The following is a 12223-nucleotide window of genomic DNA, read 5'->3' as shown; positions in this document are numbered from 1 at the left end:
CTGTCTCTGCCTGTGGCCACAGCCAAGAGGAGATATTCACTATATCCACCATGGCCTGGGACTGGGCAGGGTGCAGATGCTGGGGAGGTGTTGCTGAATTGGAGAAAACAGGCCAAAATGTTTACGATGATGAGGGGACTTGGGAAGGCTGGTGGTTGGGTGAAATGTTGGGAACACAAAAACCTCCCCTGTGCTGCAGGGATGCTGGGGATGCAGCACCCCATCCCACTGCTGGTGCCCCATGATAAGGGGGATGTGGAGTGAGCTGAGGGGCAGGGGTGACAGGGGACATCGGGAGGATTTCTGTCCTGTAAGGAGCCTGTGCTTTCACCACCAGCCAACCCGGCTGCCTTTATCACAGCACTTTTCGCAAGAACCTGAGCGGGGCTGGCAGTTAGTCCGGCTCTGCTGTTACCCAACCCTGCACGTGGAGGATGTCCGAGGCCAATACCACACAACACCCTTCAGCCCTTCTCCTCTCCTGATGGTAAGGCTGATAACCGTTCCCTGCCCTGTGAGGGTCTGGCTCCCTGGGGAACACCTTGGTCCAAGTCAGGCTGGTCCTTCCCTGCCCCAATGATGCTCCCAAAAGCCATTGTGGGGGACTGGGAGTGGTGGGAGCCCCCGGTGCTGGAAGAGCACCCCATACAAGTCTCTGTGCATGTATCTAGGCATGGAAAGGCGGCTTCTCCTTATCACAGGCTTGCTCCTACAAAGCAGAAGCAGAACTCAGCACGGGCCCAGCATGGCTTTTGCCTTCCTCCCCCTTCCCCGCAAGCTGCTCGAGCAAGGGGTGACATGTCCCCAGGGCTGGGGACAACACAGGTGGCCCCATGGACAACCCTGGGGGGGAGGTGCGGAGACAGGGTGCGCAGGGACCCTCAGGGTGTGCAGGGAGCCCCTGGCCCTGCACTGCAAACTGTGACGTCCTGCTGGGCTCCTGTCTCTGCCTCTTAGAGGAAGCTGTTTGGCTGAATATAAGCACCACTGCTGACAGGAAGGTTGCTGAGGTCTGTGGTGTGAGCAGCTGGAGGGGGCAGAGCAAAGGGTGCTGGTAATGCTGGTGGCAGCTGGTGTGCCATTGTTTCCATCCCACTATGCTGGTGGGATTAGCACCAGTGAAGCACACTCCTGTGTGGGGTCAGATCCTGGCTCACTGCTGTTTGGCATCCTGCAGCATCTCTATAGACCCCTGATAACCCACTGCTGGGAACGGTGCTCCTCCCTGCATGCTGGGAGGGCAGAGATGGGCTGCTGGGGAGGGAAACATTGTCTGAGGGTAGAGGGGACATCCCCAGAGTGGCAAATCACAGTTCCATCTGGTGACACAGCATGACCAAGAGCAGGGCCCAGCTCCCACAACTCACATCCTGATGGCTGCTGACAGGTCAGTTTGGTGCAGAAAACCTTCTCTCCTACTCCCTTCTCCCTCCACAGTCACCTAAGTGCTAGGACTGGGGCTCTGTTGCCCTGGCAGGGGGGAAAGCCCTGCTCAACCACCTCCACTGAGCCCCAGCACCTGGTTCCCAATGGGGACTGCCCCTTCTCACAGACCCCAGCTGGGATGACAGCCTGAGCCAGGTATCCCCCAGCCATGGGACTACCCTGGAGGCAGAGAGCTGGCAGGGGGCTGTGTCGGAGGAGAGCAGGGCACAGCAGAGCACCAGGGCACTGGCAGGGCACTGGCAGCCGTGATGTGTGTGCTGTGGCTGGGTTGTTTCCTGAGGGCTTCCTACTGGCCCACTTTCTACAGCACAGGTTTCAAAGTCTCCACTTGATCTCTGGTGTCTGCCAACATACTGATGCAATCTATATTCAGATGCTAGCCTCCTTGGGCCAAGACAGAGAGCCCTGTCATGTCTATGGATTCGCACAGCAGGAAGGTCTTGCCTGCTCCCTGGAGGCAGCTGGGCAGGATCGGACAACACCCCTCAGGCTGGGGGATTGGGCTTCATGAAGATGCTGGCAAGGGCTGGAGGAAGTGAAGATCAAAGTGAAGGTTGGATTCTTCCAGCACATTGGCCCGTGTCGTCCTTCCCCTTTCCAGGCAGCACCATGTTGACACTGTCCCTCAAGGTCCACCTGCCAGCTGCCCGTCCACCCATCCATCCATCCATCCATCCCTCCCTCCCTCCCTCCCTCCCTCCCTCCCTAGCCATCAGCCTTTGCTGTACCCTGGGACAGCCCTTGTTCTACCTCCAGCTGTACCCATGCTGGATCATGCTGGGGGACGTGTGTGGTGATGGTGGGAACATTTCTTGGGAGCAGGACAGGGTGAGGGACACTCAGGGCTTGTACTTAAAGGGCAAATGCCACATTGGATAGATGGAGTTGTGAGATGGGGACTGATCCCAGGGAGTTTGCTGGGGCATGACAGAGACCTGAGACCCTGGGAGGGCTTGGTGGAAGAGTGGGGAGGGGGAACTTGGAGACTGTTGGACTTGGAAACCTGCTGGACCGCTCCAGGCAAAAGCCCTGCTGAAGGCTGGCCCATGACATAAGTTGGGCTGCTGCGGGGGCTCTCTGTTGGGCTCAGGGTTCCGTTGTGGGTGGTGGGGGCAAGAGCTGCCCAAGACTTATCCATGAGCTCAGGACATGCAAAGCATGAGATCCTGAGGATGGGGTCACATCCTCCCCCAGCCAGGACATGTTTGACACTGGGGCACTGGAGTGGGTTGTGTAGTTGTGTGTGGGCAGGATGGGGGCCCATGCCCCCCTCCCCCTGCCCCCCCATCCATCAGGGTGCCGGCTGACATCACCGCCTCCGGGCTAATCTCTCCTCCAGCAGCAGCTTCCCGTTTCCTTTCCAATCTGTGCACAGCAGGGCGGCTCCTCTCTGCTTGGGGCCAGCCAGGAAAAGCTGTCCAGCTGGGGTCTTGTGCGGGGCTGCAGCCCTCGTGTGTCTGTGGGCCACCCAATCCCCCCAGCATCCCAGCTGTGGTCCCCTCCCACCCTGTCTGCCCCCTCCCTTGCTCAGGTGCTCAGGGATGCTGGCGCAGGGCTCCCTTCCTGTTTGTGTCACAGGAAACCCAGCAGTGGCACATCATTCAGTAAGAAATCACCAAGCTGGGACTCTCGGCACCCCACAGGGTCTGGGGCAGTCCCCCTCCCCAGCCCCACAGGTTACCCCCTGCTCCCTGGCCAGGATGATGCTGGTGGCCAGAAGCTCTCCTGCAGCCCAGGGCTGGATGTGGACCAGTGTCCCTGTCACCCCAGCAGCCCTTGTCCTCCTGCACCCAATGCTGCTGCCATCCTGGCCATTTTGGGCAACATCCTGGGCTGAGATGTCACCCACCCTGGCACAGCCTTCCCCAGGGCTGGCTGGGGACCAGGGACTCCCCACTGGCCTCTCAGTACTCAGGCAGCAGCTCCTCACACCTACTTAGGGCTGGCTAAAAATAGCCCTGCAGCAGAGCTGCAGCCCAGCTGCTGCAGAGAAACATCCGGGGAATGAGAAGAGATGAGGCGGCTTCCCGCAGCACCAAGGCCATGCAGGGTGGTCTTCACCCCAGCACCCAGCGGGCTTGGAGTGCCAGTGGGCTATGCCCCATCAGGGCAGCACCTGGGGGTGTTTCTCCCTCTTGCTCTGGCCATGGTTCCCTCCCCAGCTCTACCACGATTATTGCAAATTGTTATTGGGGTAATCTGGGTCTGGGATGTGTCTTTTCACAGGTAAAATCCTCCCTGCTGCAGGTGACCTCCGTCTGCTGACATGGTGGGAGCAGCATGGGGCAGGGAGGGACTGCTCCCCTCGCTGTGAAGGGGTAGTCTGCACATCTCCTGCTCTTAGGATTTCCACATTTTCCCTGCAGAGGTGGCTTCTTGCCCCTGCTCTGCTTGTACAGCCAGCCCAGCTGCAAAGCGTGGGAGCTGGCTGCCCTGAATGCCAGGACCTCCTCTCCCTTCCCCAGCGCTCTCTGCAGTGAGACATGTGCGTGTCACGTCCCCCCGGAGCAGCACAGGGGACATATGTGACCTAATGGGGTGGCTAAGGGGGGACAGTGAGCATCTGCATCTGGGATGCTGGAGTGAAGGTCTGGACAAACTGGGGAGGAGAAGCTCAAGGTGTGGGCGTAGTAAGCACAGGGCAGCAGCACTCACAGCTGGGGGTGGGGCCACAGGGGGTCAGAGTGATCGAGGACTGTGAGGCTGGGCGGGTCAGAGGGGCCCCAAAAACCATAGTGGCAGGTGGTTCTGGGCAGGCTGCAAGTCCTGGGTCCTGCCAGGGAATTGTCCCCCACCACTGCCTGGGCAGAGCTCTGGTTGTCAGAGCAGTTCCTACGTCCTGGGCATGTCCCCTAGTATTTACTTTGCTGGGACAGGTCTGGAGCTGAGCACCCCAGCACCATCAGCAGTGACGGACCCTTTTGCATTGGCCTTGCACAGATCAGGCTTAAACCCATCTGGGGCAGGACCCCAGCAGACACAGGCAGCCTCAGAATGTGGAGGCGAATGGGTGGATGGAAATCCCAGCATTTGTCAGCATATTCCCCCAGCGGTGTCTGTCTAGACTAACTTCCCGTTGTCCGGTGGAAGCTGCCCTGTGCCCGTGCAAGCTCACCCACACGTGCGTGGATGTACGGAGCGCAGCGTCTGCCTCTTCTGCCCCACCACTGGTCACCTCGCTCCCTGCTGAGGGTCACCCCTGGGTGCTGACACTGTACAGCTGGACTGGCCCTCCTGTCCAACCCCAGACCTAGTGCCTGGACAGCCTCAGGGTGGGCTCAGTGCCAGCTTCCCCACCGTCCCATGCCAGCCCGAAGCTCTCTCGCACACACACCAACCCTTTATTGTTGTGCCAGAAACCACAGCAGCGGCAAACACCAAGGGAGTAGGGACAGGGGCTGTCCAAGACCCCACTGCCAGGACAAGTCCCCCCAAACACCACCTGGGGAAGGGGTCCCCAGAGCCAGCTGGGCTAGAGCCAGCCTGCAGAGGTGAGCCTGATGCCCAGGAGGGGACCTGGGAGGGCTCCCTGAGATGGTGGGGGGTCACACAAAGCCTGGGGGGGGTTTGGTGGGCTGGAGTGGGTCCAGCTTGATTGGGAGAGTCAGTCCAAGCCCTGTGCTGCTGCAAAGCCTGGGCAGGACCCCCATAAACCTCCCATTTCTGGACCTTTGAAAGACACCCCTAGGAGGTCTTACAGTGACAAAGGGATATCCTGGTGCCAGGAAAGCTCCCACCCATCCCATGAAGGGTTCCCCCTCTCTTGCCCTGCTCAGCATCTCCTTGGGGCACCTGCTCCCACTGTCAGCTCTACCTCCTGTGTGGGGACATCTCCATGGGCCACCATGGGTGCAGGGGGGACCACGGTGCCCATCCTCCCTCTTTCCAGCACCCATGCTGCAGGTTCCCATGGGGCAGTACACTGCTGCCCAGGTAGGGGGGTCTATGATGAAGGAGTTGGAGAGCAGACGTGACTATTGGGGCACAGACGGCCAAATTCCCACCCATGCCCCCTGGCTGCCAAGCCCCAGTCATGAGGGGGTTCCACCGCAGAAGGCTGTGGTGGGGGCTCAGGCCTCATGGTCACTGGTGCTCAGGTGGTCCTCAGACAGCCCTGTCTCATCGATGTTCTCCAGCGAGTCGGCGTGCTGCACCGAAAGCTCAGTCAGGCTGACACTGGGCAGTGTGTTCTGCTCCGGGTACACCCAGGGCTTGTATCCAGGGTCATGTTTGCGTTTCCACTCAGGGTACTTCAGCCCAGCCTTGTAGATCTTCTTCATCGCCTGTGGGCAGAGTGGGTCCAGCCCATCACAGTGCCCCAAGTCCCCAGTGGGGATGGAGCCATTCAGGTCTGTGGGCAGCTCTCATCTCCCCCGTTGCTTGCTTTTTGGGGGTGCTGGGAGGGGATGGGGGCCTGGCTCAGACCACACAGCCCCAGGAGCATGCCCAGTGCACACCCTGCAAGCCCTGGGTCACCAAGCACTCAGCTTGTGAGCCCTGGGTCACCCAGTACCCGTCCTGCCCCTACTTAGGGGGCTACTTTGAGGCAGCTCATCCCTGATGCCTGTGCATCCCACCACTGGCCGCGCACCCTGCTTACCTTTGGTGCCACAAACTGGGAGACGCGGTTCACCACCCACTTTGGCAGCGACCCTGCAAGAACCCAAAGCCCCGTCACTCATCCAATCTGGGACAGCCCCAGAGGAGGCACCATGAACCCGCAGCACCCCATGCCAGCCTGAGCCCCCTCTGGGCTGATGGCACCTGCCCCGTGCTGTGATTTGGGAGGGGCCCCCTTCTTCCCTGGGTTGTCCCCACTTCTCAGTGCCCTTTGGACCTCCAGGAGATGGAGACCCACAGTGAGTGAGCTCTGGGGATACAATGGGACCCATCCCCAAGGAGACATGCTGCACCATCCCCTCCTGCTGGCACTCACCGCGGGGGTCCACCTGGGTGAGATAATAGAGGACGCAGGCACCGGCACCATTCGCCTTGATCAGGTAACCTGTCTGCAGGGACACGGCCCTCACAAAATCCTTCCGGGGTGGATATTTCTGCAGAGAGATGCCATGCACCTCAGAGCCTGCCTGAGCTGCTGCCCAGCGCTGCCTGTGCCTGTTGGTCCATGGCAGGTTGGGGCTGGCCAGGGGCTCACCGGGTGTTTGACGCTGTAGTTGATGATCATGTAGTCATTGCCCAAGGGCAGCCAGGAGCGCAGGGTGACAAAATCCCGGTTCTTCAGGGGGCTCGGGCATTTCCCTGTGGACAGATCCTGTTACACCCCAACCCATTGCTCCCATGGTGCCACACACATGCACAGGGTTGTGGGGTTGGGAAAGGGGGCCCTGGGGGTTCCCAGGGGATGGGGGATGCTCACAGGAGTAGTATCCTACGTCAGCATTAACGGTCAGACGCCCGATGTCGTAGGTCTCGATCATGTTCGAGTCCCATTTCTTGCGGTAGTGGGTGTCGTGCAGCACATCATAGAGTGTCTCAGCAGGGACATCCTTGCAGGAGATGCGAGTCTGTGGGGAGATGGGCAGTCGGACAGGGGCAGCACCCACCCCCAGAGCACAGAGCTGTGCCCATCTAGGGACGAGAACTCTAGACAGTTCCCGTGTGTGGTGGCGTGCCCCTATGCTGCTATAAAGTCACCTGCATGGGTGCCACGGAAGATGCTCTGCAAACATGGTGCAGGGCATGTCCCTGATTTGGGACAGCCCAGGCAGAGCCACCATCCCCGCTGCCAGCATGCATCACAGTGCGAAGGCAGGAGGACAGCGGGGGTAGAAGGACCCTCTGCCCTCAAACAGAGCTGCCTGGTGGTCCAGGTTCTGGTGCCTGTGTACCCCAAGCCCAGACTTGTCCCCTCACCCCATGTTCCTACAGGGCAAGTAAAGGGATGCTACTGCCCTGGCATGATGCTCTCAGGCACAGGGTCTAGTCTGGGGAGGTTGGCAGGGCCCCAGCTGTAACCAGAGCCGTGGAGCTGCCTGACCACGCTGATGAGTGCATTATTGATGAAGCTGGCCACCCCACTCCTCTCAATGCTGGGAGGAAGGAGATGTCATCTGCTCCTCGTTAGAGGCCTTGCATCTTTGATGAGGCGTTCAGCAGTGCTGTGTAATTGGAGATGGCCCTGTGAACGTGGCAGGTCCCATCAATCTCAGGCAAGCTTTCCCCAATGGCCTGGGTGATGGTTTCTGCCTGGCGTGCTGGACTTGTGCCCAGGACAGGCTTGGAGATGTGCTGCACTCCCTAGGGCACCGTGGAGGAGAGTGTGGAAGCACCTAGTTGCCTCCTCCTGCTCCCTGTCCTCCGCCACCTCCTCCCAGCAGGGTCTGGAGGTGCTGCTGCTGCTGCTGCAGGCTGAAGGAGACCTCCAGCCACAGGTGGAGCTCATGGTCCTCCTGGGCTCCTGGAAGCTCCGGTTATCACAGCGGGACCATCGCAGCCTTGCACCCCCAAAATCCCAAAAGCATGTCCACCACCATGCAGCCAACTGAATAGTCTGTGCAATGGCCACACTGGGCACAACAGGCAGTCAGCTGGGACAGGGAAAGCACAAAGCCCAAAATCAGACCATCCACAGTAAATTTATGTGGAAAAAATCCAAAGCTCCAGCTGCTCAGGGACTCTCCAGGTAATGTCTGCACCAATGGAAAGACTGGGGCTTTTCTGATCCCCCAGCCCCAGCCTGTGCAGCTCCGCTCTCCTGCACAGGCAGTGGCATCCTCCATCCCACATTTCAGGAAGGGTCCCTGGGCAGTGCTGACCCCCTCACCGTGCTCAGAGCCTCTCCAGAGCAGGGAAAAAACACATCAATGAGGTATTACTACAATGAACCAGGCAGGGCGATGGTGCACAGACCCTCCTGAACAGGATCCTCTCTCTATAGGGCTCGGTGGTGGCAAAGGGGGATATAACTGCATACCCTCTGCTGGGCTGTGCTTGTTTGAACTTGGCTGGACCTCACGAGGCTCCTGCCAGCCTGTCCCTCCAGCCTGTCCAGTTCACACCCAGCAGTGGCCTTGTCTCCAGCACTTCTAATGCTCTCCATACTTCAGTGCTGCCTGCAGACTCACTTGATGTGAGAGAGCACTTGATCCCATCATCCCAGTAACAGGGTGGGACCCAGCAACTCGCCACCATCTGGACTCTGCAGTGCTGACTACCATGTCATGAGCCTGGTGGTGAGCTGGTTTTCCACCCACCTCATCATCTACTTCTCCAGTCCAGATCTCACTAATGTGGTGACGAGCAGACTATGGGAATCCCTGTCAAAGGCTTTACTAAAATCATGGTACAGGGCTTTCACTGTTCTCCCCATACCCACACAGCTAGTCCTCTCATTGAAGGAGGCAATCAGGCTGGTCAAAACCCTTGGTAGGTTCCTGCCACTGTCACCACTGTCCTCGTCCTTCAGGACATGGCTTCCAGGACGATGTTCTCCATGACCTTCCCAGGGATGGAGGTGGCAGAGCAGCCCATAGCGCCCTAGAGCATCCCTCTTGCCCTTCTGGAAGATGGATGTGATCTTTGCCTCTTCCCAGTTATCAGGGACCTCCTGCAATCACCAGGACTTTTCAAAGAGGTGTTGGCCAGACCCCTCAGCACCCCTGAGTGCATCCTGACTGATCCTGTGCACTTGGCTTAAGTGCTCCCTAATCCTAGCTCTTCCCGGCAGCAAGGCAGTGTGTATTGCAGCTGCACCTCTGCAGAGAGCACCTCTTCTCCTCTTCATCTTGGCCCTGAAGGGCCTCCATCCGTGGCAGCACTGCAATCATTGTGTGCCCAGCTCCTCCAGTCTCCCCAGCTGCGTGTCCTGGTTGCAGGCACCTGAGGTGTGCTGCCGGTTACTTCGTGTTCAGGAGAGTGGTGCAAGATCCTGCTCCAGCGTACTGTACCCCAGGCACCTCCTCACCATCTTCCCATGCTTTCCCTGCTCTTCAGATCATAGTAAACTTTCCCTGACACTCCTAGTTGAAAGCTCTGTTTATCAGGTTGGGTGTCCCGTAGGTAAGATGCTCTGACCCTACTTGCCTGGACAGATCCCATCCTTACCCAGCAGTCCTGATCCTCAGTGGCCTGAAAAGCCAAAGCCCTGCCTGTGACACCAGCCATGGAGCCAAGCATTGACCCTCAGGATGCTCCCACACAGGGCTTACCCCGCAATGGGGCTCCCATGCCCCCGTGCCCCCAGCACCTTGTAACCACTCTTGATGTACTCAGGGTCACCTGGCAGTGTCACTGGTGCCATGTAGATGAGCAACAAGGTGTAACAACCTGAGGGATAGCTGAACTTCTCTAGTTCCTCTGCAGCATCCCAGATTTGGCCCCTGTCAAGCAACAAACCTCCCGAGACAGCCTATGGGGGCTCTTAAACTCTCCGGGATGCTCATTCAGTGCAGGATGTGAGGCGATGTGCCCCAGGATGGTGTGGCTGGGGGAGAGGCACCACGGAGGCATCTCGCCAGCCTGTCTCATGCCTGGGGGCTCCCAGCAAGGCCATCTCCATAACGTAATTGATCCCAGGGCCTTCCCGCCTGTGTCTGGATCAAGGGCAGCCGCAATGTGAGCCCACATGCGTGCATGCATGGCAGGACGCTGCAGCGGGCATCCCGGCAGGTCGAGAGGCTAAAGCCACAGGGCAGGCAGTGAGAGTCTGCAGAGCAGCTTGCCAACTGGGGAAGCATCTCTGGGGGAACCAGCATTTGGGGCAGAAACACCCCCAGACAGGCTGGGCCAGGGTGCTGTGCACCCCCAGGATGGGCCAGCACCCTAGGGAGCAGCTGGGCACACATCTGGGGCAGGGAAGGGCTGGTGGTCCCGCAGCTGCAGGCATCTGCTTACCTTGATTTTCTGCACAGTGCAGTTTTCTTCCTGGCCCTGACTCCACACGGTCACGCCAGCCTTGTTATACCGGCAGTGCCAGCCCTCCAGGCTCTCACACTGATCCCGGAAGGAGCTGAAGTCGGAGTCATCCGGGATATAAACCATCTCCCCTCCTCTGGACATGGGGCTGAGCTGCTGGACCCAGGGCACAGGCACTGGCTGCAGGCAGGCTCCTTCTGCCTCACCTCCTGGGAAACCCAGCTCTGCCCTTGAGCTCTGCTTTGCTGGGTGCCTGCTGCAGCTCACATCATCCTCCGAGCTCCAAGCCCGTGCCCCTGGAGTGGGCACTGGCCACCCAGGCACACCAGGATGGGAAGAGACCTCCAGCCACCCCGACCACGCTGCGCTGCACAGAGCAGCGAGGAGGAAGGCTCCTTCCCTGCAGTTGCTATCGCAGCTGCTGGGAGCTCAGATGTCTTCCCCGGCTGGCTAGCCAGGATCACATTTCTCTCCGGCTGGCTGTCAGCTCCTCTATTATTCAGCAGGTAGCAATGTGCAGGTGGGTCGGCTTTCAGGGCAGAGCTGCCCCTGGCCCCCCGAGCCCCCCAGCCCTGGTGGCCCTGCTCTCCCCTTGCCGGAACGCTGGCAATCTCTGTGCCTGACTTTGCAGCACCAGCTCGCTGTCGGGATCAGCTGATCACCTGCCAGGAGCTGCGGCCAGGCCTCCCAGCAGTGAGGCGGAAGCGATGGGCTTCAGCATCAGCAGAATGTGGGCCAGCACTGGTCCTGGCATGCCTGGAACGGGGCTGCAGTCCAGTGCACAGGACCCTGGCTGTCAAGGTGTCCTGGGTCTGTGGGGTTGGCTCCTGGTGTGGGGAAGGGAAAGAATTTGCAGTTGGGGAGGTTGCCCCTCCCTGGGCTCACAGGATCCTGGTGATGCTGGTGGGAAGGGACCCCCGGGGGTCTCTAGCCCACCCTCCTGTTTGGAGCAGAAACACCACCAACACAGGGTAAGGTAACTCATGGCTTTACACAGCTGTGTCTTGAAGGATGGATTTGCCCCACCTCCCTGGTGACATGTCCCACAGTTGCATCACCTCCCCAGGAAAAAAAATCATTCCTACTCTCCAACCTGAAGCTGCAATTAATGTCCATTGTCCTTCGTTACATCTCATGCCCTACAGAGAGAGATTGGCTCCATTGCCTTTGCATCTGTCCTGCAGGTAACTGCATGATGTTGGTAGATCCCAGCCCAATCCTCTCATAGCCCCAGGCTGTGGCCCTGCCAGCAGCATCTGCTGGTCCCTCTCCAGCTCCTTCACCTGTCCCTGAACTGGGGAGCCAGTCTGGGCACAGCACTCAGGTGGGGGTTCCCTGGTGCTGCAAAGAGGGGACAACCCCTTCTCTCAGGCTGCTGGCCACACTCTTCCTCGTGTTGCCCAGGATGCAGCTTGCCCCATTTGTGCAGCCTTTTGTCCAGGACCTTGTCTGGGACCTTGTCTCAGGTTCTTTTCACTGCTTAGCCCCTTGGTCCCCAGCCTGGGTGAAACCTAGGGTTATCTAGCCCATCTTGTTGATGTCCACAAGTTTTCTGTTGACCCAAATTTTGAGTGTCTTGGCGTTCACCTGGACTGAGGCTCTGCCATTTGCTGCATGCCCATTCCCTCTAGTTTAGCCTCACCTGCAAGGCAAGGGCTCACTTGCCTTCTCATCTGACTCTCTGATGAGGATGGGGAACGTGGCCCCAGTACTGACCCTGGGGTACCGTGCTTGAGACCAGCTGCCAGCTGGGCATCAAGGCATGGGCAAAAACTCATGAAAGGGAGAACAGGGAGAAAGCTGGAGAGCTGCAGCTGCTCACAGAGTCTTGCCTGGGGAGGAAGACTGCCTGCAGCTGCCTGCAACTGCCCATGCTGTAGCATGGTGGACTGAGCAGCCACTC

General features: G+C 59.2%; 1 protein-coding gene across 1 annotated transcript; it reads right to left on the bottom strand.

The window, feature by feature from the left end:
• Positions 1–5268: 5268 nt before the first annotated feature.
• On the bottom strand, positions 5269–10825 carry LOC141929282 (START domain-containing protein 10-like). Its single transcript, XM_074838504.1, has 6 exons — positions 10300–10825; positions 6824–6971; positions 6602–6705; positions 6383–6500; positions 6047–6099; positions 5269–5729 (listed from the first exon to the last, which is right to left on the bottom strand). The coding sequence occupies exons 1-6, from the start codon at positions 10462–10464 to the stop codon at positions 5517–5519; spliced, it is 801 nt and encodes a 266-aa protein (XP_074694605.1). The 5' UTR covers positions 10465–10825; the 3' UTR covers positions 5269–5516.
• Positions 10826–12223: the final 1398 nt, after the last annotated feature.

The sequence above is a fragment of the Strix aluco genome, chromosome 13, assembly GCF_031877795.1.
Source record: "Strix aluco isolate bStrAlu1 chromosome 13, bStrAlu1.hap1, whole genome shotgun sequence".
NCBI lineage: Eukaryota > Metazoa > Chordata > Aves > Strigiformes > Strigidae > Strix > Strix aluco.
This window is presented reverse-complemented; position numbering and strand designations above follow the sequence as displayed.